The sequence below is a fragment of the Tamandua tetradactyla genome, chromosome 4 (assembly GCF_023851605.1).
Source record: "Tamandua tetradactyla isolate mTamTet1 chromosome 4, mTamTet1.pri, whole genome shotgun sequence".
NCBI classification, from domain to species: Eukaryota; Metazoa; Chordata; class Mammalia; order Pilosa; family Myrmecophagidae; genus Tamandua; species Tamandua tetradactyla.
In genome coordinates this window covers 166095971-166118977 of record NC_135330.1, presented here as the reverse complement: position 1 = coordinate 166118977, position 23007 = coordinate 166095971, and the positions used below count along the sequence as shown (strand labels likewise).

The window sequence follows — 23007 nt, the reverse complement described above, 5'->3', positions numbered from 1 at the left end:
TGACACTAAGGTAGTGAAACCTAAGGGATACTGACTCATCATCTCTGATTTCTCCTACATGAATCCCAAGGGGAGAGGAATAAAGAAGAACCTTGATGATAGCCTGATTTGCATGTTGACCAAGTCTATACAGTCTCAAAAGTGGGCTTAGTTCAGATTTTATTTTGCTCAGATTTGCCGATATGTTTCCATATTTTATCTCCAGAATGCATATTCCAAAAATTCCTATGCAGTTTTCAGATACACCTACTATTTTGTTCTGTAACCCAGATATCCCTAGATTCAGCCTTCTCATTCTGAATGATCTGAAGGACTTGAACTTTTCAATAGCCCAGTTTCTCCACTGGCCATTGAAAGTTGGTTTAGTTTCCTAAGAGGCCGAAGCAATGTAGCAGCAATTAAAGTATATGGTATCTCACTCAACTTCTTCTTGACCACTGTCCTCCTTGTCCAAGGATAGGGAGAAATTTGCCAGTGGGTTGAAGGCTGGTTCCTTTTAAAAGTTCCATCTAAAGATAGGTAAATAGGAACCTGAAAGTTCTGCCTTTTGGAAAGGAAATGATATACGTTAAAGAGAGCAAATTAACTTTGTTTTACCTTCAAAGAACCACTATTGAGAATTCAAGATCCTAGAATAAAGATTTTTCTCAACATTCATTTTAGACTGGATTGGATTCAGATGAGGTGTTTTTTTTTTTTAACTATGGGATAATTTTTAATCTTATTTATTTCAGGGCAAGTTTGAAGATATTTGCAATTGCATGCTAAGGCGATTTTCTAACATGTAACCATGCTGTTGGCTCTGTCAAGCTGCTTCTCTATTTATACATTGTGGGGACCATTCTTGTTGCCTAATTATGGCTCTGAATGGGTTTTTTAACATATGGGAAAAATAATCTATGTTTATTAAGCAAAAGTTTCCTTTATAGCAATAATAGGAAAATCTCTCTTGCAAATCGTTATGGTGGGAGACAGTAAATTATCGATAGATTGTGCACAGAGTTTTGAAGAGGGTGAAACATCTTCACCGAAGTGGCTGGAGGGTGGGAAGGGGGGGTTGAGTCTAATCGTTTTGGTGGCTGTTGCCTGGCATTCCCATAGGACCCTTCAGATCTTTATGGCTCAGGCATAAAATTCTGAAAGTTGCAACATGAGGTTTCAACATGGGAAATAGATTGCAGAATTTTTTTATTCTTGGACTTTCTACAGAATTTTATATGCGTATGTTTTCCATCATCTATTCACTTGAGTCATAATTATAGAAATTTGTGGTTTCAGTACTGTAGCTGTTGTAATATAGTGCGAATGAAAAACGCCAAGCGATTTAAATGGTATAAGGATTATATAATGTTAGGAGTTTTAAAAAAAATCAATTCTGAAAGGTCATACATTACAAAAGATCAGTGATAACAAGGACCAGCTATGTCTGAAATGCCTGGGGGAAATTTTATAAATAGATACACCACAAATTCTGACTAGATAGGTCTTGGTAGAGGCTTGGAAATTTGCAATTTTAAAAGAAAAAGTTTAGTAGATAATCTGATGTGTGCCCAAGTTTGGAGGCCACTGCCATAGATAAGTGAAAATATGTATTTAAAAAACCCCGAGTTAGATCTGTAATTTAATTACAGAGACTAATTATCAGGTAAACATGTAGAGAAAAGAACTTCCCTAACACCTCCATTTTTTACTTTCTAGGGCAGCAAATTCCAAATCTTCCTTTCCTGAAGATCATTTAAAGGCAGAATCAACATGGTGATATAAACAGAGGCTGTATCTTGACTGTCAATAGCCTGTCAGAATCTTAAAACTTACTTTCCAAAACCCTTTTTGAATATTAACGAATTTATTCTAATTATCTAAATTGTGCTTTGAAAAATAGGTTGAGCAATGTAATTTAACAATGTAAATTGAATGTTATAGTATGTTTTATTGATAATGGACTGTAATACTTCACACAGGCAATATCATCTAAAAGATTTAAAATAAAATATTCTAGAGTCAGAGAGACCTGAATTCAAATCTAGTGCTCTTCTTACTAATTTTTGTTCAAGGCAAAAAATTATCTTGCTGAGCTTAAGTTTTCTCATCTGCAAAAGGGAAGTAAAACTTCTTAGCTTGAAGGGTCAGGCTGAACAAGATGCTCTTATCTCTCCCCAATTAAGGACTTAATAAACTAGTATTAATTAGTAAAATTAGTATTAATAAATTTCTTCTCCCCTCAAATATCTAATATTACATTCCTGTAATAGGAATACAATCAGCATAGTGATGTGATAAATAAAAGCACAAAATTGAATTAAATTGTCCCAAATATCTTCACTTCTGTTTTAAAAAAATGGGACAAAAAATTATATTTTCTGTCATGTGAGAATGAAAGTTATAATTTGAGTGCCTTATGAAGATATATGAAATATTTTAATTTTTTTCATATAGAGTGTTTTTCATTGATGTTGGTTAGTATAAAAATACCCTTATGGTAATTTTCAGAGATGTGCAATATGCGTTATTATTATGGACAGTAATGCTTTACATCTGTGAAAGGTTCCGGCTGTTTTTAAAGCATTCTCACAATGTTGTCTTCTTTAATCTTCTCAACATCCCGGGGAAGCAAATGTGGCAGTGCGAACTGCGCTTTCTTTCAAGTGAAAGCAATTTGGAGTAGAGACACTAAATGGATTACCCCAGGTCAGTGCAGCTGAGGCAGAGAAAAGGCAAAATACCCAGGACTCCTTACTCCTTGTTCTGGGGCTATTTCCATTCCTTTGCACTCACTAGACTTTGTTGGCAGTTTCTTAAAATAGAAAAGAAAAGAAAAACTCAGTTGCCCATATGCCTTTGGAGCCTAAAGATAGAGTCGTGGTGGAGGGCTGAGTGGGAGTGTGCTCCACGGCCAGCCTGGCCCTTCAGGGAGGATGTAGGGGGCTGTTCCGCACAGCTGTAGAGAACGTCTCCTTAAAAAGTGGTTCTCAGATCCCGAATTCAAATTAAATTCCTGCGGTAGTATCTAGGCCGACAATGCATTCCGGTGCTCGAATTAGCCGACAGCCGAGGCGAGAAGAGTAGCACCTCCAAGTGACTCTGTTCCTGGAAACAGAGTCAGTAGAGCTTGGGAAAAAATCATTCCTATAGTTTCTGCAGAAATGCTGTTGCTAGGCCGTCTGAGACACGTTCAGTTCTCAACACTAACCTCAAGCTAGAGAGGCTAGAGGTCAAGATCCATAGAAAGCTTTCTTAAAGAAAATTGCTTCTAAAGTGCTGGTGTTGCTGTGTCTTCCCTCTGTTTTTCACTCCAAGTTCCCATGTTTCTTTCCAGTATTTCCCACTCTCCACCCTACTTTCCCAGGACATTATATCATACAGATGAAAGTAGGTGCAGGTTCAAGGATAAAAACCACCACCCTCCCCCCACCCCACCAATATTTTGTAGTGTTTCAGAAGGAAGGGGTAGTGCTGGGGGTCGGGTGGGGGTTGGCTAAGTGGCTGGAGATGTTTTATGGCTCTAAAATGGAGTCAATTGACTTTTTAAAACAGAAGACTGAGAGTTTCACACATGTAGAAGGCTTTTACTTCAAAGGGTAGGTATTTGCCATTCAAACTGAAAGACTTAAAAAGTGGCATCCCTTAAGCCTTCCTCCTTTCCTACCAGAAGCAGCTCCGCAGGGCAGAAAACTCAGTGCAAGCCCTCCTCCCCAAGGGCTGGACTGTACAGGCTCTTACATCTCCTACTAATGGCTGCCCCACGCCCATTCTTTATCTTGAGTGCACATGATGGAGGTTTTGTCTTTTGGGGGCGGGGAGTGGCATGTGTTTGGGGTTGGTAGATTTGCAGGAAAGGAAGCGAAAACAGAATTACTGTTAAATCCTATCAGGAACTGGGGGAAGGAAAAAAGGCTAGGAGAAATAAGGTGAAGGGGAATTTTCAAACAGTGAATTTGTGGGAGAAGAGTAGTAAGAGGAAAGAATAGCTTGCATTTTCATTCATTCACTCATTTAGTAAATATTTATCGGGGTGGGGGTGCAAGGGCAGCTCAGTGGTAGAATTCTTGCCTGCCATGCGGGAGACCCGGGTTCGATTCCCGGCCCATGCACTTCCCAAGCAAACACAAACAAACAAAAATACAGCAAATGGTGCTGCAGTAAGGGGATAGTCACATGGATAAAGAATGAAATGTGACCCCCGCCAAACAGCATACCAAAAAATATATATCTTTATCAGTACAGATACGGTGCCAGGACACCTTGTGTGCATTTATTGAACTTAAGCCGTAATGTGTAAGAACAGACACTTCAAATTACTTTCCATAGCCACGCAGAAAATGAAGAGGACTCAGTGATAGTGAATGATGGGGATGGAAGGAGGGTGAGGATTTAGAGTTCTTGTGGATAATTTGTAAAATTAATATGGGGAGAGTAGCAGGAGATGCCTGCAAGAGCAATAGCATGAAGCAAGGAGGAGTTTTGTGTGTTCACACACCTGAAGGTTTGGTTTGGTATTAATGGATGTATATTAATGAGGAGAGGGATGCAAGATGAGTTTGTGATTTGGGCAGAGACCAGATCATTGTGGCATCATAGTTGACAGTCTTAGATGTATGTTCAGAATGTTTCCCCAGTGGAAAAGGAAAACATTGAAGGGTTTTAAGTAGGGGAGTAATATGATCTCATTTATGATTTAAAAAGATTTCTCTGCTTTCTATATGCTGGATATATCAGAGTAGAACGAGAGTAGAAACCGAGAGATTAGGAAAGAGATACTTAGAAGACATTTTGTAAAAGGTTGATGGTTGCTCAGACACGGGAGGGAGGAAGGTAGAAGAGTAGATGAACTTAAAGTCAGACATGTCAGAATTTACCCATGGGTTGGATGTGAGAAATAGGGAGGAAATTGGCTAGGTTTTGGTTTGAGACTGCTGGTTTATAAAAAGTTATAGAATGACAAATTTGGTTCTGAATATGCCATGTTTGAGTTTCTATGAGATATTTAAAAGCTTAGAAAGCTGGGTATATGAGCCTGCAGCTCAAGGGAGAGGTTTGAACTAGAAATATATATTTGGGAGTCTTGGCCTAGAGATAATTTACAGCCACAGGGATGGGTGAACCAAAGGAGAGAGAGTAAATAGAGAAAGAAGTCTGGCTCTGGGAGCCTCAGCATGTCACAGCCTGGTTAAAGAATATAATGGGCAAAGGAAACAGTGGGGGAAGGAGTGGCCAGAGAGAAGGAGTCTTCCAGGAAGCAGAGATTGATTACATGTGTTGAATATTGCTACGGGTTCTGAAGACAAAAAGTACCCAGTAGTTTGGCAATAGGGAGATTGTAGGTGACTTTGATCAGAAAAAATTCAGTGAAATGGGTTGAGAGGTAGATGGAAGACGAGGAAGTGAGAAAAATACCCATAGCTCTTTATAAAACTTTAACTTAGAAGGAGACCTACAAATGGAGTGGTACCTGCCACTCCCTGTTTATCCATTCATTTGTCTTAAGCAATTTCTGCTTAATGTACATTTATTCTTTCACAGTTCTGGAGGAGAAAATCCAAAGCCATTTCACTGAGCCAAAATAAAGATGTTGACAGGGCTCTGCTCCCTCCTGAGTCTCTAGGGTAGAGTCCATTCCATGCCTCTTCCAGCTGTGGGTGGCTGCTGACATTCCCTGGCTTACAGCCTCAGCATTCTGAGCTCTGCCTCTGTGATCGCACTGTCTTTCTTCTCTTCTGTGTCTACTATTAGTTCGCCTTTCTCTTATGAGAACACCTGTGATTGTAGTTAATCCAGGATAAACTTCCCATCCCAAGATCGTTAACTTGATCACATTAGAAAAAACCCTCTTTCCATGTAAGGTAACATTTATTGATCCCAGGCTTTAGGACTTGATATCTTTGGAGGCTATTATTCTGCCTTATACACTGTACTAGGTCAGTAATTCATTTCTGAGAACCTGAAGTAATCTGTTTGTAGGGTTGCTGATGAGTTTTAAACTTGCCAACACTTTAAAATTTCAATGCTTCTTTTATAATTGAAAACCTTTTTTATAATATTTAAATTTAATGTTATTTTTTCATAAAGAAATTGTGATTATCAACTTCTAATTAGTATGTGAGATAATATATGAACATAACTTTCAAAGAAAAGTTTAATAATTCCTATCAGGAATGGAATTTTAGCATTGCCATTATTGAATATCAGGACCAATCCTCATAAATTTAAATAAATACCAAATATCTGATTAAAACTGAATGCCACGGGTGGGCCACGGTGGCTCAGCAGGCAAGAATGCTTGCCTGCCATGCCAGAGGACCCGGGTTCGATTCCCGGTGCCTGCCCATGTAAAAAAACAAGCAAAAACTGAATGACACACATAATGCAGTGTTACTATGTTGGCCTTACAGGTACTAAATTTATTTCTATAAACATTAACACGTATAAGAAAGTTATTTTAGGATTTAGATAGTTTAATAAAATAATTTATATGTGTGCATCACTAAGGAAGATCCATAAATTATGCATGTTTGCAGTTTAAATAGAATCGCTTTAATGTCTATTTTTGGTTTAACGTGTTCAGAGCTTTGTCCACGCTATCTCCTTTCATGTAAGCTAACTCCTACTCTCCCTTTAGGATGAAACTTCCCTGGGGCCACCTTCCAGGCAGCCTTTCTTGCCTCCTTCATCGGATCATTTTCTGTACCTCTTTCTTTGCACTTTCCATGTATCTGGCTGCCCCTCAGAGACCATAGCTTATTTCTCTGGAGCCCCATACACCAGACATTTTCTTTTGCTCAGGGCAGAGCTGGTACCTGGCTATTCTGTGTCTCCATCCTTAAGCAGAAAAATTTGAGGGGAAGGAAAATTGCTAACAATCTGCCTGTCTCCCCCCAACCCCCTTCTTGGATCTCTCCCACACACTCTACTCCATTTCACAGACACACAATAAGAAAATTTAACTCAGTGATAGCTATACGTTTTAATTTAGCAGCTTTTCAGGAACATACAACTTTTCATACAATAAAGACTGATTTTTAAGTCTTTATGTATGTATGCATCAAAAAAAACAAATTGATTCACATTACTGGCTTTGTTTTTTTTTTTTTTTAAATTAGCTTGTTTTTGAGCATAATTCATGAATGTAAATCAAACCCACTCACATAAAATACACTCTTTTACCTCCAGAGTCTCATTCCTATAACTATTTCCAGACTTTTAAGAAGGTACTTTCAATCGCTAGGAAAACAGAGAAAATGATGTGCAATACATATTCATATACTTAACTCCCTTGGGCATTTAAACTTATGGTCACTGTCACAGTTGCCACACCCTTTGCATGCCTCTGAGAGACAGGAGGCATAATTGACTAAGGCACACTCTCCTGGCACTGCCTGCCGTTTGACGTTCCTCTTTCTGAAGGCTGTCACACTCAAAAGTGGAGTCTACAGGAGACAGCGCCCTGTCCAGAACGGCTGAGTTCGAGTTCCAGCAGCTACCACTGATTAGTTGCATGACATTGGGGAAATCATTTAACTTCCCTGATTTTTTACTTTCTCATCTCTAAAACGATGTCATTGAACTAAATAATCTGTTTGCTATGTTGTGAAATACATTTTAGGCATCAAACCTCTTCTTTACACAAATTATCAACACATACTTTTAGTTAAAATATGCAACTATTTCCATTCTAGGATGGTTCATATATATTTTTTTTTACTAAGGGGAAAGAGTTGGAGTGGCACAATTCTCTAGATATTAAATAGATATTATTTTTATCTACTGTTTCTTCATGAAATTTTCCATTTAAACAAAACAATAAATATATAACTATTTTCTAGCATCTATTGAACTTAAAACTATTTGCTTGAACTGTAGTCAAAGTGATAAAATAAGGAAGGCCACTTTAGAGCAATGTGGCATTGTCTGTATCAACACTTTAATCATGAAGCCCTTCATTAGATAAAATGTACTCACCACTGGATGAAGTGGTGTTCCTGGAAACATAAATTGCATCTGCTGGGCAAGCATTGCTGCTGCAGTTTTTTGCTGGATCAAATTGTTCCTTCCATTAATTTCTAGTTGAGTTTTTAAATGTGTCGGAGGGTGAAGGTACTTGCAGTTTTCTCTTGAACAACGGCCCTGTAAAATGAATGTTTTGGTTTTAGGACTGTTCAGAGTAGTTTGCAACACCAATGTCAACCATTTCACAGTTGCTCCATATATACAAATTCCAAGTGTGTGCATGTATGTATACGTGTGCATTTATGGGGAGTGCATCAAGCATTGCAAAATTGTTGAGGTTGCCTCAAACTATTGAACAAAGATGCTTCCTAAAAGTGTTCGGTTTTTTTATTTTTTATGGATTCTAAACACTGGCAGTAGACTCCAAAGAAATATGACTGCTGAGAATAAAGACAGGCCTTCTTTTAGGCAGTATGGAAGGTGACCAGAGGAACAGCTTTAATGTGACTCACCAAAAGGAATCTTTGAACTTGGTGTACACGGGTTTGTGGCATGCTGGAGTGGTGTCAAAAATATGATTAATTTTGTGACAAATTTTGCAGTGAAATATGCACTCTTATTAAGAAGAAGAATGTTTTAAAATGTGCATTCTGACTTGGAAGCGATCCTTTAATTGTTCAAGTCATTAAGAGGTAATGGCAGTATAGGAGTGAACATTTCTCGGTAACATATGTATAGGTAAAATTTCCAGTCATAAACTCAGAAATATCACTTGCAACTGAATACAAAAGCTGCTGCCCCTTAGCCCCAATCCAACCCCATGACAGGCATATCAAATTTGATAGGACACAGTGAAGAGTGCTTATGGTTAAAGTAACATTTGAACGTTAAAGGTGACAAAGGGAAAATAAAAATGATGTAAAACCAGACTTGATGGATAATTGCAAATGCTAGTGTTTATACTTAATTCCCAAGTTTCCAAATCTGTCAATTGAGAAAATAATGTGTATGGGTGAATTATGCAATTTCTGGAAAAAGAATAGCAAGCTATGCTAACCAGTATGAGTATTATCATTCTCTAAAGAATTAGTCTATTTGCATCCAAGAAAAGAGAATATAAATTTGTTTGCTTACTAGATATAAAATCATCTTAAAAGGCAAGCTTGGTGGATCTGTGGAAACAAATTTGTTTATAGTCATCCTAATTCTAAACATCTGGAGTTCTCACTCTGTTTCCCACTAATATCAGCTGCACTTCTGGCAACTCTGGCTTCTTCTCTCGAGTGCGCACCTTCCCCCACAACCGTGGAGAAGGGCAGGCATAGGTCCTGTGCTCAGTCCTGGGGGACGTTCTAAGGTCCCACTATTATTACCATCAGCCATTGCATCACCCGCTGCAGGGAGGAGTCAGAGCTGGGTGCCGAGGACATCAGGAGAAATAGGCCCTCATTCTCTGCTAATAAAAGTCTGTATCACTGTGGGGTCCAGTGACCTAGAGATTCTAGGTCAAGTATCGGAACGTCTGTTGGGAAGATTTCGGTAAACTGGAAATGCAACTGGAAAATAATCTAAATCAAAGCAGTTAGGAATTACTTTCCCTTTCCATCTGCTTCTCTCTGCAAATCTGGTCTTTTTTAATCTTAATTTCCCTTTACTCATGGTTTTGTGGTTTCCCAAGGTTCATCTAGCCCTACCACCGTGCCACCTTGCTTCAAGCATTTTTTATTTATTTCCTTTTGACACCCTTGATAATTGTTTCAGTCTTTGTTTGCTAAAATAAAATTTCCAAGAAAGCAATCAGATTGGATCAGCTCCTAGGACATAGGTGTCTAACCAAGCCGTGGATTATCAAATGCCCATTTCAATTCAGTCATCACTGATGGATGGCGTGATCAGGGAATTCAAAACATATCTACTGCCCTATCAGTTGGGGTGGGAAGGATGAAACCAAATGATGTTTTTCTTTTTTTTGCATGGGCAGGCACCGGGGATTGAACCCGGGTCTCCAGCACGGGAGGTGAGAACTTTACCTGCTGAGCCACTGTGGCCCACCTATTTTTCTTAAATAGAGGCTAAACCACTTCAGGTTTCTTTCTGGCCACCTCAGTCCAAACTCTCTCTGGGCACAAACACTTGTACTTGGAAGTTGATGCCCAGACAGGTTCATGTATACAAAACGCCTTTAGGGCCTAGGTACGCAAACTTACAGATGCGTCGAATTGGGGGGGGTGGGGGGGGTGGGGGACTTTGGAGAGCAGAGTTCCACAGAATGGGGGTGGAATTAGTGAAATGCCCACACTTTCTACTAATTTGGCTAAGCTGTGTTCACTCATATAGTTGTCAATATGATCTAGTGTATTAACGTAATCTTTGTAGCTACATAAAGAAAAATAAAGTTTTCTTAAAAATGCTATTGTGTCTTAGTACAGTGAGGACTCTTGGGGAACTATATATACAATTTTAAGCCAATAGAACTTGATGTATAACATCAAATAGTAATTTATTGACAGAACCTTCGTATTCATAAGAACTAATGTAATTTTCTGGGGTCTTGACTTACACACACGGAGGTAGGGCATATTTATAGATCATCTATGTGCCAGGCAATTTATGTACGGTTTTCTAATTTTCACCTTACAACTGCAGTAATGATCTCTATTTTACAAAATGAAAAATGGGCTCAGAAAGATTAAGAGATTTCCCAGGCTCACATAACTGGAAAGTGGTAGATCTGGTTTTCAAATCTAGGTCTGCATGCCTCAATTACCTTACCACCCCAAGTATTTATTAGTAATAGTTAAAATCCAAAGAGGATAAAAATCAAGTATTACCCTTCATTAAATAATAGGCTGCATAACAAAATTTAAAATATAATAAAACATATAAGGGGTTCATTTATATAAGGGATTGGGAACGGAAAAAGATATTTTACCTGGAGCTACACACTGGTGAGGAATAAAGGAGCAGTTAGGCATGCAAACTCTGGAGGGAAACTGCCAGGGCTCACAACTGGTTCTGCCCTTTCCTAGCTACATAACTTTGAGCTAACTGCTTGAATTTTTTGTGCTTCTGCTTCTTCATCTGTACGATGAAAATCATTATTGTATGTTTCTCTTAGGTCTGTTGTGGGCTTAAGTGAGCTATATACACACAAGTTTAGAAAAATGCCTGGAACACAGTAAGCACTCAATAACTATCATGATTACCAAAATTAGAAAATAATTTGAATATAATATTTTGTTTACAGTAAGGGCAGGAGCACAGATTTTGATTGGTTCTTTGGGTTTCCTCTAGAGTCAATTTCACTTCAAAACATGATAAAACCTACTTAGTTTTATCCAAACATTGTATATTTAAAATTATTTTCAGTTCTATAGGTTATTTCTTTAAGCACTCATATTTAAAGAGGTAACATTGAACCATAGTGAAATTTCGTATTAATATTTTGAATCATGTTGTACCACGTACATATGAGGGATACTAACTAAAACCTGGGAGACTCTAGGTAGCAGAATTTTAGTAAGGGACCCTTAGGATTATAAATTCCTAAAGGAAAAGGCACTGTCAAAATATAACAAGCTATTTGACACAGTGAACAATTTGTAAGGAAGTTTTTGTTAGGGCACAAGATTTGTTAGGATACACTTCGTTGCACAAAAACTGTGGATTATCAAAATAAGTTGTCAATTGAACGCGAGAGAGGGCAGGGTGCAGAAAACTAAAGCGTTTTTGTATACCATTGTGAAACAAAACAGAAGTGTCAAGAATAGTATCTCCTGATTAGTTCAAGAAATGACTAAAATGCCTTGAATATATCTTCTTGGTGGCTGATAGGGTTTTTAAATTTTTATTTTTTAATTTTTGTAAGCTCTTCATCCATTTTAGTTCTTGGTTAGACACTGTTTCCGGAGAGATAAGGCAAATAGAGTCCAGCCCCCGGGAAAAGGCCTGGCACGGTGTTCACCCATGGAAATGGAAGAGTACATTCCACAGTTCTGAGACAAAGTCCTAATACGTCTGCAAAATAGGAGCCTGAGCTACAGCCTGTCACATGGGCCCACACCATCAGATTTAGGCTTAAATGCTACAAGTAAATCTTACCCTGATTATTAGATTTCGTATTTCTAACTTCATTACAGTTTGTATTGTTTGCAGATACTTGTTCAAAAACAACAACAGAATTCTGATACGGTCTAGATAGGTTTTGTGCAGTTTATTCTACCTCCAAAAGTAATCTGGGAATATTTAGATTAAGGAGGATGGTTAAAATCAATTTAGAATTTCAAGTTGAATTAAGTTTATTAAAGTAAGGAACCATGGGAGATTCTAATACAGAGTACCTGTGTTGATTCTCAACGGGATGAAAAAATGCTAAATAATAATAATATATACTTGGCAGAACAACAGATCAGAGCTATTGGAATTACATGGCCATTAAATTTCATGGCATGGAATAGAATAAATGCAGCTTTGGCTAAGAAAAGATTTCAGAATCAGGTCGGTACGAGAAAGAAAACGCATAATTGGAAAATGAGATTTCTAATTGCTTATCTTAAAACAAGTAATTTTTAGAATTTTTTTTCTAGTGTGCTCCTAATTGAAAAAGTCAATTAAAATATGGAAGCAGAAAAGAAAACAGATTAATTAGGAGATTGTTAAAGGAATTAACAATAGGAGTTTCTGCCCATAGGAATAGCTACCAGACAACTATATCCCATCAGTTTTCCATGGGTAAAGCAATGGCAATGGATTTGATATGATCTAAAATTCAAAACAGTTAATAGGTCTCTGCTGTGTGTATTATTTAGAAATAATCTGATTTGGATCTTTGCGTGGGCCAAGTCATTGATCAGTAGGCTCTGAAAAGGCCCTTTTGAGGGAGAACAATTCAGTTCGAGGTCCAAGGTCACTTCTGATAGAATGAATTCTGCCATTAAGAGTGTCAACCTGTCTCTTTGCTTCTATCTTGGCCACTCACTGCTTTCAGCACGTGATGATGTTTTCAAACAAGCACACCAAGCTATAGAATGGTGAGCGCTGACTCTAAAGTCTGAAGGCAGATGGTGTGTGCTCTTAAATTGGCCTGCGGGGAAATCGTGAGTCCAGGAGCTCGCTTTTGACCCCAGAGTTGGCCATGAAAAAGCCATGGAAGGGTCGCTCAGATTCCTAGCCTTCCACACACAGCAGACCAGCTCTGTTACATCCCGATGTCATCACAGATGTTCTTTCCCTGGAATTACACTGCTCAAGTCTCTTCTGTATCTCCTGAGGAAGCAGTTTAAACCAACAGTCGCTGGGACCAGACTGCTTGTGCAGAAGATCAGCTCGGCTGTTCTTACCATGGGACCTTGGGCAAGTTATGCAACTTCTCTGTGCCTTAGAAAAAGGCTTTGATTTGAGTGAGATAATTTATTTTGGCTCATCACTTATTTTCGCAGTTGTCACATCCGTAAAATGGGGATAAAAACGGTTGCTACCTCATAGGCTTTGGGTACGGACTGAAAGAGTCAGTTCTCATAAAGCGTTTAGAACAGTTCCTGGCACATAGTAAATACTCTGTATGCTTCTGTCTGACCTGTCTCCCAAGCTCTTTAACGCTTTGTTATTCTTGTTCTCACCATCAGTGCCAACTTTGGTCATTTCCCTCTTCAAAAGAGCCTTAGATCTATTTTTCTTTGATATTTCCCCTGCTGAAACTTGCCAGGGCTGATCAACATGGCATGACTAGTCTAGAGTTTGAAGCAGCTTTGTATTATAGTGGGAAAGTCCTGGAATTCTGACTGTAGCTTCATCACAATGTTTATATGAATGATTACAAATAATTTATAATAGTCTGTGCCTCAATTTTCTCATCTGTCAAATGGGAGTGACCATATTCTCATATCCCAGCTCCTTCAGATGGTTGCAAGAACCTGTGAAACAGCAGAAGTTGCTTGGAAAACACTGTAAATTGTTATACATTGTCTATTCCACATCTATATTCTCCTTGAATATTCCTAGTCTGGTCAAAGGGGAAAGCCATATAAACCAACAGTTATAGCAGTAAGTGACACCAGGGATGCCTGCTGGCAACAGTCCAGATGTTTCCTGAGAATTGTGAGAAATCTATGTACGTGCACGTAAGGAGCACAGGCAAAAGTGGTAAATTAGGTGAAAATCAATTATGTCTATGATGACTTATTAAGCACCCACTGTGTACACAGCTTGAAAGTGAAAAGTTCAATCAAATAGACTGCTATTTTTGTCCTTTTAACCTGTAAATTGTCTAGAAGATATTTTCTAATGTGACTAATCTGGCTGCTGTATCATGTTCACAGTCTCAGTTTCCCTACAGTTTCAAAATCTCTCATGGTTTTCAAAAGTGAGAATAAAGGCTTTGATTTGAGTGAGATCATTTATTTTGGCTCATCACTTTTATGGGTCTAAGTCAGGTTTTAGGCAAAGGCTGAGTTTAACATTTGTTATGAACCTTTTTTCATCTTCCAGTACATTTCATGGAAGATATGCACAAATAAAAGTAAAGGGAAATTAAAATGGCTTTCTATTTTCATTAGAGCTTAATTTTAGGACTTAAGTAGCTCTCCTCTAACGAAAATGACAGATTAGGCTTTTAGGGTTCTTTTGAATTTAAATAGATAAACCAATTGAACCACGTAAGTGCCTTGTATTATTAGTTCCAACTCTGTAATACAGCAAATGAAATACAAATATGTATGGACATTAGTATTAGAAGGAAACGGCCAATTGGGAGAATTGCTATGGCAAATGATAACCAGAACTTCAATCAAAATGAACAATTGCCAATATCATAGATATTATGTATGAAATTATAATAAGCACTTTCTGTTTATTAGTTACTTAGTTCCAGTTATGTTACAATTCATTTTTTTTTACAGCTATATACACAATAATTCTTTTGGTAGTGAGCATAAAATGTTGTACTTACTAAAGACATAAAAATGGAATATTTACAATCTTCTCTTTTTCGGGGTATGTTCTCTTTTCTCCATTGCTTCAATGGTATGGGAAATGAAGGAAAGACCTGGAGGTGTGGCCTGATGGGCAAACTAGGGGAAACTCACAAATACTGACACATAGTTACCATCATCTCCAACTTTACCATGGCACATGAATTTTACAGCAGTGTGCCTGGGGGTGTATGTGTAAGGAAAAGTGAATCAAATTGTGCAGGTGTGGGCTAAATCATATTGGGGACTGTACTTTAGTTTGCATTTTCTTCTCAGAAAACTGCACATATAGATATAATGTATCACTCCACTGCCTCACTTGAATTATAGAGACGGTGCCCAGAACTCTTCTACCATGCCAGAGCTTTCATCTTTTAAGAAAGAGAAGGAGTAGCAAATGCTTGTGAGTCTCAGAATTTCTAGATTTGTATTTAGGGCAGCTTGTTATCCTGGGAGGCTAGGAAAAAAAATTTAGGACCATCACAGGTGCTTTGTGAATAGATTTGTGACTCATTTATTAATATATTATTATGCTAACACAGCTGCCTTATTACATCAAGTGCTGTTACCGTGCCAATAAGATCTAATTTTTAAACCAGTTTTAATAGGCAAACCATTAAAAAATTAAAATTAAAAGATTGTGGGGGAAGAAGTCAAGGTAAATCAATTGTCTGTAGTTTTTTGTGGGTTTTTTTTTTGCCATTTCAAAGAATAGTTAAATCACTTTTTTAAAAAATGAATTTGGGTTGATTGGCAGTTTCAGTTCTTGAAGTACTTGTGTTCATGTGATAGGGAGAGCCAAGTGTCAATTTGATTTAAGGGGCCAAGCCCTGTTTTTATTAGTAAGGATTATCTATCCTGTTAACTTTATATGAGAACAGAAAATGTGCCAGTTAAGAGAAATCAAGGAGGCCAAAAATAGCCCCTCACTTCTCTAGAGATTCACAGAAATTAACTTCCTGGCACCAGATGCTTCACTTGAAGAATATTTCATTTAACTAGAATATAAATGTCTTCTGAGTCACAGAGGTACAGTGGTTAGTGTGGGCCATGATAATATATCAACATAATACAAAAATGGTCTAGTGATTGTTTGACTTCATAATGTCTAGAATTTTCTAACTCCACGTTCATAAATGTGAGCAGAAGCATGGATGAAACAGAAGTTCCATGAAATATTAATATCATAGCAATTAGTATTTTTCTTTTGGAGGAAGGTAGGCCTCTCCTTTCTACTTCCTGTATCTCTCTTCAAAGCCACACAGTGGGCACTCAATCCATACTAACAAATCATCTCCCTTCTTCCCTTCAAAAATATCTAATGAGCCCCTTCTATGTGCTAAGCCCTGTGATATTAAACAGACAATTAAAAGGAGGGAGCAAAGCCACAAGAGGGGAAATACAGGGCACTGCATGGACACATTTCAAGGAGCTCTCACCTAGTGTAGGGGTCAAAGATGACTCCTAGACAGACAGAGCGAGACATTTAACATTTAAACTCAGCTCTTTATCATATTATCCTGCTGGACAGGTGGGGGGTTGGGGGCTGAGTAAGAGTTGACAATTTGGGGAATTAAAATAAGCCAGAGTAATTAGGAACATTTTTTTTGGGGGGGGTTGCATGGTCCAGGAATCGAACCCAGGTCTCCCACATGCAAGGCGAGCATTCTACCACTGAACCACAACCATTCTGAGGGCTGATTCCTGGAGATTTATAAAGGCTTCACACAGTACCTAGAGCAAAGTACATGCTCAATAAATATTGGCTGCTATTATAATTTATTATTATTGGTCTTTAGCAATTCTAGAAATGTTCACTTTTTTAAAACAAAAGAAATCTGCTCAAAGACACAAGTCCTTCTCATTTTAATCTTTTTTTCAGTCTTATTTGAAATAGCATATGGTGAATCACCTACCTCCACAGAGGGCTTCCTTGAATTCAGATACAGATAGGCAATCAACCTTAAAGGCTGACAAATGGGGCTGACATATAGCCCTGTGCACCTGTACAGCTATGCTATTTATTACATACTGAAAATACTTCTGTCCTAGTTAGAAAATAGCTACTGCCCCAAGCCAGTGAAGTGCTCGCCCCGCTTCTATGGTCTCCAGCCTATCCCCTGAGTTCCCCCAACCCTCTTACGTTCTGATTCCAATAACCAAAAAGTTAAACCTGACATAAAAGGGGGCCTCCAAGATCCAGCTTTGGTACATTGTGATTGATTGTTGCCCAGCTGGAAGGCACTTATTTTAAATATTTTGAATATCACAACTGATTATAAATATATTTGAGGGCAAAGCCAGTGTATCCTGGTTGCTGGGAAAGAGCTGGGAAGGCTTCCTGGAGGAGGTGGGAGAAGGGGTATTGAGAGGGGCACATGGAAGGGGGTAGCAGGAAGGGGAGGAAGATTAGGATAGAGAAGACAGGGTTTATGAAACACAGGTAGAAGATGGACAAATAGGAGGATCCTTTTAAGAATGCATTCATTCTGAGCAACACAAGAGAAGAACATGCCTCTCAGGCTGGTTTGGATTACTTGGTGGCTGCCACTGACCTGCAGAACTGAACTGCAGCAGGCAGAAGCTGTACTTTGTTCAGGAACAAAGCAAAACAGCTGGGGAAGGTGTGTGGGGCGTGGCGCCTTGCACCTCTGTGGGGGGCATTTACACACGGGTGGGGCAAGGATAAACAGAGCAGAGGGTCACCTGGTGGGCAGAGTCGTCAGGCAGCCATCCATTAGCCATTCAACAGACATTTATGGAGCATCTGCTCTTTGCCAGAAACTGGGTTGGAGTTACACACAGGATATGACATGGTCCTACTCTCAATAAAATAGCTAAGTCCTCTAATACTGTACTTATCATGTACCACGCCATGTCTACTCATTTCATCATCATTGCAGGCCTTTTAGAGCATACTGTAAATATCCCCATTTTATAGGTGCTCAACCAGAGGCACAGGGAGGGAAAATAACTTCTCAAGGTCACACAGCTGCTAAGCCGCAGAGCTAGGAATTCAGCCCAGGCAGAGGCTTTGGTGTCTAGCCTCCTAGCAACTCTAGATAGTCATTTTTAAGAAACTCACAGTCCAACGGGGTATTCATCTCACACCTTAAAAAGCATTCCTCACACACATTATCTTTTCACAGTTGCACAACATTCCTGTAACATGTTACTCCAATTTAAAGCTGAGGAAAATGAGGTTCAAAGGAATTAAAGGTACTTTCCAAGGCCAGGCTGGTAAACTCACCCAGGCCGAAACACTGATCTTTTGTTTCTAAAACACACGCTTTCCCCACCATCCCTCAGAGTCAGTGGGAGAAGCTATGGGGCAATAGATTTTTGGCTTAACATAGGAAAGATTCGTGTAAAACAGAATGGGTGGCCTTGTGCAGTAATGCACTTTAGAGAGGTGACACTGGATGATCACACATAAGGAATGCCAGGTAATGTATTTTTTCATGAGATTGGAGGTTGCACCAGCAAAATGCTATGGTACCTCTCACACTAAGATTTGGCTCTGTGAATGTATGTTCTAATTTCTTTTTTCATGAACTAAAGTAACAAGAGCTCTCTGTTTGATCAAAAATAAACTACAGATCCCAAACCCTTAAACAAGTACAATGCTTTTCTACAAATGAAACTAGTCAGCTTAAATGCTATCAGATTTTTCATATGGAAGATTTAATAGAAGAGATTTATTTTAGTAAAAGGCAAAATGTTTCACTAAGGAACTCATTAGTAATGCATAAAGACCTACTGAGTCTCTGAAGATCCATTTCAAAGAGAAATATTGGGATAATTTTTATATTCTGATTACAGAGAATGACTTGATAAAAATTGTCCTTGATATTAAAATTGCATGGAGGGGGAAAAATATCATCCAGTCACACAGGTGAGACGTCAAAGAAAATGTGTTAAATTTGGCCAGCATTTTGAAGTTGCTTTACAAAGTTGGGTATTCATTTAAGTAGTCTCACTCATGAAAAGGTCGCCTTTTGGGGCACTGTGAGGTACTGAGGAACAAAAGGTAAGAAGGGAGTTAGCAGAAGAGACTGGTTCAGCACAGGGCCTTTTACCTGCCTTCCTGACTTCCCTACCCATTCATTCTTTTTCATTAGGCCATGCCTTGGCACCCTTCCTCCACATCCGGGGCCCAAGTCCTGCACTGAGACCAGAGGACTTAGATGGGTCTTTGCCACTGGCTGATACTAACTCAGTACCTCAGTTTCTATGTCTAGAAGGCTGTTTTGGCCCACACCCCTACTTTCTGCCTTCCCCCTGAATCCTGGTTCAGCCACTGGGCGTCCCAGTTCTTAAGTTGGACGGTACCACAGCACTCCTTTCTCTGTCTCTGAGTTTGAGTTCTGAAAAGCTGCCTCCACTAGGCTCCTCTCCCGACCAGGGTTTTGCCCAGCATCAGGAAAACCCTGCCCATAGACCAGAGCCCGGCACCCACTGCTGGGCAAGGCTGCCCACCCACAGGCACTCCCCAGGATTGCTACCCTGGCCTAACTGTGCTCCACCCTCAGTAGACATCCAGCTCGTTTTTCTCAGATTTCCTACTACCAACTATTTCTCCAAAATGTACTGAGAGAGGTGGAGACTTTGAGGTAACACACTTGGACTCAACAATTAGCATCTGTAACTGCATTTAGTTTGGCTCAGTGGGCAGAACTAATTCCAGACTCTGGGCTCTCTCCCTAGACGGATTCAGCCAAGCATTGAGATATGGCATTACTCCTTTCCCCTCTCTAGACCCCCCAGCAAACTGTTTGTGGAAGAAGTATTTTCCCCCAGCAAATCCCAAATAGTTCCCTATTAGTTGCTACTGGTTGGATTCTTAAGCTCCTGGTATTCCAGAAACTGCTGGTCAAATTTATTTGTAAACTGCACTGATTCATCCATTTAGTACTGAATGGAGAGAGTGTAACGGTTTGAAAAAAAGAGAATTACACATATGGTAATAATACTTGGCAACATTTATTCAATGCAAATAAATATCTATTATTGTTACTATTATTATCATTATTGATAACTATTATTACATGCATAGCAGGCACTGTGCTAAGCATTTCACAAGCATTATTTCAGACAGAGCTGTGAGGGAGGAACTATTAATATCTCCATTTTATAGGCAGGAGAACTGAGACCTTGGGATATTAACAAATTTGTCCTAGGGCACACAAGTAGTAAGAAACAGAGTCAGGATTTGAATCCATGCAGAGTCATGGTTTGTAATCACTATGTTTCTTTCATGTTTATATGATCATAAAAATTACATTTATTGAACGCTTATGACATGCAAAGTAGGGTCCTAAGCACTCCATAGGAATCATCTCATTAGTCTTCACAACAAGCCTCTAGGGGGTAAGCATTATCTTTATCTCTATTTTGCCAAAGTGGAAACCAAGGACCAGAGAGGTTAAGTACCTCGCCCAAGGTTACACAGCCAGTAAGAGTAAGAGTCAAAATTTGAGCCTGCTCAGTCTGACTCCCAAACCACTATCCTATATGAGTATAAACTGTTGAGTCCTATTATCTATCTAGTTCTCTGCTAGGCCTAAGCAGATAAAAAGAAGAAAAGCACGTTGCTCCTATCTCTAAGAAACTCTAGATACATAGTTTTACAAAAGATATGCACATGAAACCATAGTAATAAGTGATTTTTAGGTTTAATTTTAGCTGGAAGGATCAATGTAATATTTCATAAATCATACATGCTTACAAATCCAATTAAAGTGATAGAGTTACATTTTATAAATATGATTGAATTTTAATACATCAAATAATAATTGAAGGGAACAACCAAAGTAGGCCACTCTCGTCTTCATCTATTAGGGCAGAAGGAGGCCCCACTGACAGCCTCAGGGACTGCCCTGTTTCGGGGACTCATTTTAAAATCTGCAAATGAGGCGCCTGGATTTCCATGGATAAATGGATTATACATATATAAAATCATATAATTTAAGATTATGTATAAAGTTTAGACCTACAGCTATATTTTGCTTATTGAGAAGGCCTAAGACTCTTCTGTCCTCTTGGAGGAATAGGGTAGAGGGGTGGGGAACCCTCAGCCTCTTTTAGATAACCCCAACATGAAACACTTGCCCAGCCTGCATGTGTCTATAGTCTGGAATCCATCAGGAGGACACGCAGTTTGGAGCTGTCTTTATAAGCTAGTATTTTGCTCATTTTTATCTATCCCACTGTACTTGATCAGTAAGGAGAGCCGGGCAGGACACAGTGTACAATCCCTGACCACAGAATGGAGTGAATCTCACAGGTCCGCACTGTGAGATTTATTTATTTATTGTGCAGCCTCGAATCTCACTAATCAAGTTGTCCAGCATGGATATGTACCCATTCTGTCTCTTGCATCAACTCCTGCCACCCACTGCCACCATCCCACTGCCACCATCACCTCAGTGCAGGACATTAAATGTGGCCTGATGCTGATGATAGATGCTCACCTGTCTCCCCTTCAGCAGAACTCTTATTTATTTAATTTTCGGGTGCATGGGCTGGGAATCCAGAAGAATTATTGTCCTCCATTTATTCAACATCTACTATGTGCCAGGCAATGTTCTAGGAACTTGGGATATTTTGATAGCAAAACTAACAAATATTCCCGTCCTTGCGGAACTTAGTTTCCAATTAGGGCAGATAGGTAGTAAACCACAAATATAATTCAGAAAATTATAAAATAGAACACACTAACTGTTATGGGATAAAAAGATGAATCCCATAGGATGAAAGGTGCTGTAGGAGTGGGTTATCATTTTAAATTCAGGACAGGGTAAGCATTACTGGAAGATAATTTTTGAGTAAAGCCTTGAAGGAAGTAGGGAGTTGAAAATGCCTGTGTTCAACCTGGCAGAAACAGCCAGTGCAAATGACCCAAGGAGCAAGCATGCCTGGGATGTCTGAGGAGCAGCCAGGGGACAGAACTGGAAAACAAGTAACAGGGGGCTTGACCATGTGGGGCCTGTAGGCCATTGTAAGGTCTTTGTTTTTTACTTTGAAGGAAATGGGGATTTTGAGCACAGGAGAGGTATGATCTGACTGACACTTTGAAAGGATCACTCTGCTCTATTGGGAATAAAATGGAGAGGCAAGAATAGGCAGAAGGAGACAGTCAGGTCATGTTGGTCATCCAAGGCAGGGACTAGGGTAGTGGCCGTGAGGATGATAAGAACTGGTGGGCTTCTGGCTATATTTTGAAGGTAGAGTCAATGGGATTTCCTGACATTTTGATGTAAGCTATGAAAGCTGAGGGAAGGATGATTCTAAGGTTTGGGGCCAGGGCAATTGTAGGGTGGAATTGTCATTGACTGAGATTTAGAAGGCACTGTTCCAGTAGGACGTGGAGAAACATCAGGAGTTGAATCAAGATGCCTAGAAGACATCAAAGTAGAGGTGTCAAACAGACAGTTGGGTATCTAGAGTTCAAGAGCTAGGTGTGGCTTGGAGATGTAAAGTTGGAAGGCATTGGCATATAGAAAGTACTTACGAGCCATGATAAACCTCCTCAGTTACAGCCCTAAGGACAAAACTCTTCACCTCAGTACCCCATGCCATCCTGAATCATGTCCAAAAGCCCTTACCTGCTAGCAAGTCCTTCCATGTTGTCAGACAGCAAGCTTCCTTTCCATTCTCACCCCTGCTGTTCCCTTTTCATACATCTTAGATGCAAGACAAATGGAATTGGAAAAACCTCCTCCATAACTTTGTTCTGTTTCTATTCCTCTATCTTCTTCCCCATTTTGAATTGTCCAAATTCCACTTTTCTTCTAAGGACTGGTTTAATTGACTTCTCTCCATGAATTATTCTCTCCCCAAATACCCTCTAGAGCTCTTTTCTCCCTTCCCTACACTCCTTTAGTGATCTTCACCGCTCCTGAGGCACTTTGCACCTAATGCCTGCTATTACCAATATCGACAAAATCAGGATCCTCTCTCAGGGCTTTACTGCAAGTTCCCCAGGAGCAGAAGCTCATTCATTCATCTGAGAATAGTCAATAATATACAGTAGAGCTGTGGCTAGAGAACAAGGACTCGGTAAATGTTTGTTTAACAAATGAATTTTTGTTGT

At 39.2% G+C, this 23007-nt stretch overlaps 1 protein-coding gene across 7 annotated transcripts in view; it reads right to left on the bottom strand.

The window, feature by feature from the left end:
* The window catches only part of MBNL2 (muscleblind like splicing regulator 2), a 158001-nt gene that overhangs the window by 45283 nt on the left and 89711 nt on the right, over positions 1 to 23007 (bottom strand). For all 7 annotated transcript variants that reach the window (XM_077158545.1, XM_077158544.1, XM_077158548.1 and 4 more), the window contains one exon: positions 7957 to 8121. In XM_077158545.1, the coding sequence (XP_077014660.1) occupies positions 7957 to 8121 (165 nt within the window). The remainder of the gene's footprint in view (positions 1 to 7956; positions 8122 to 23007) is intronic.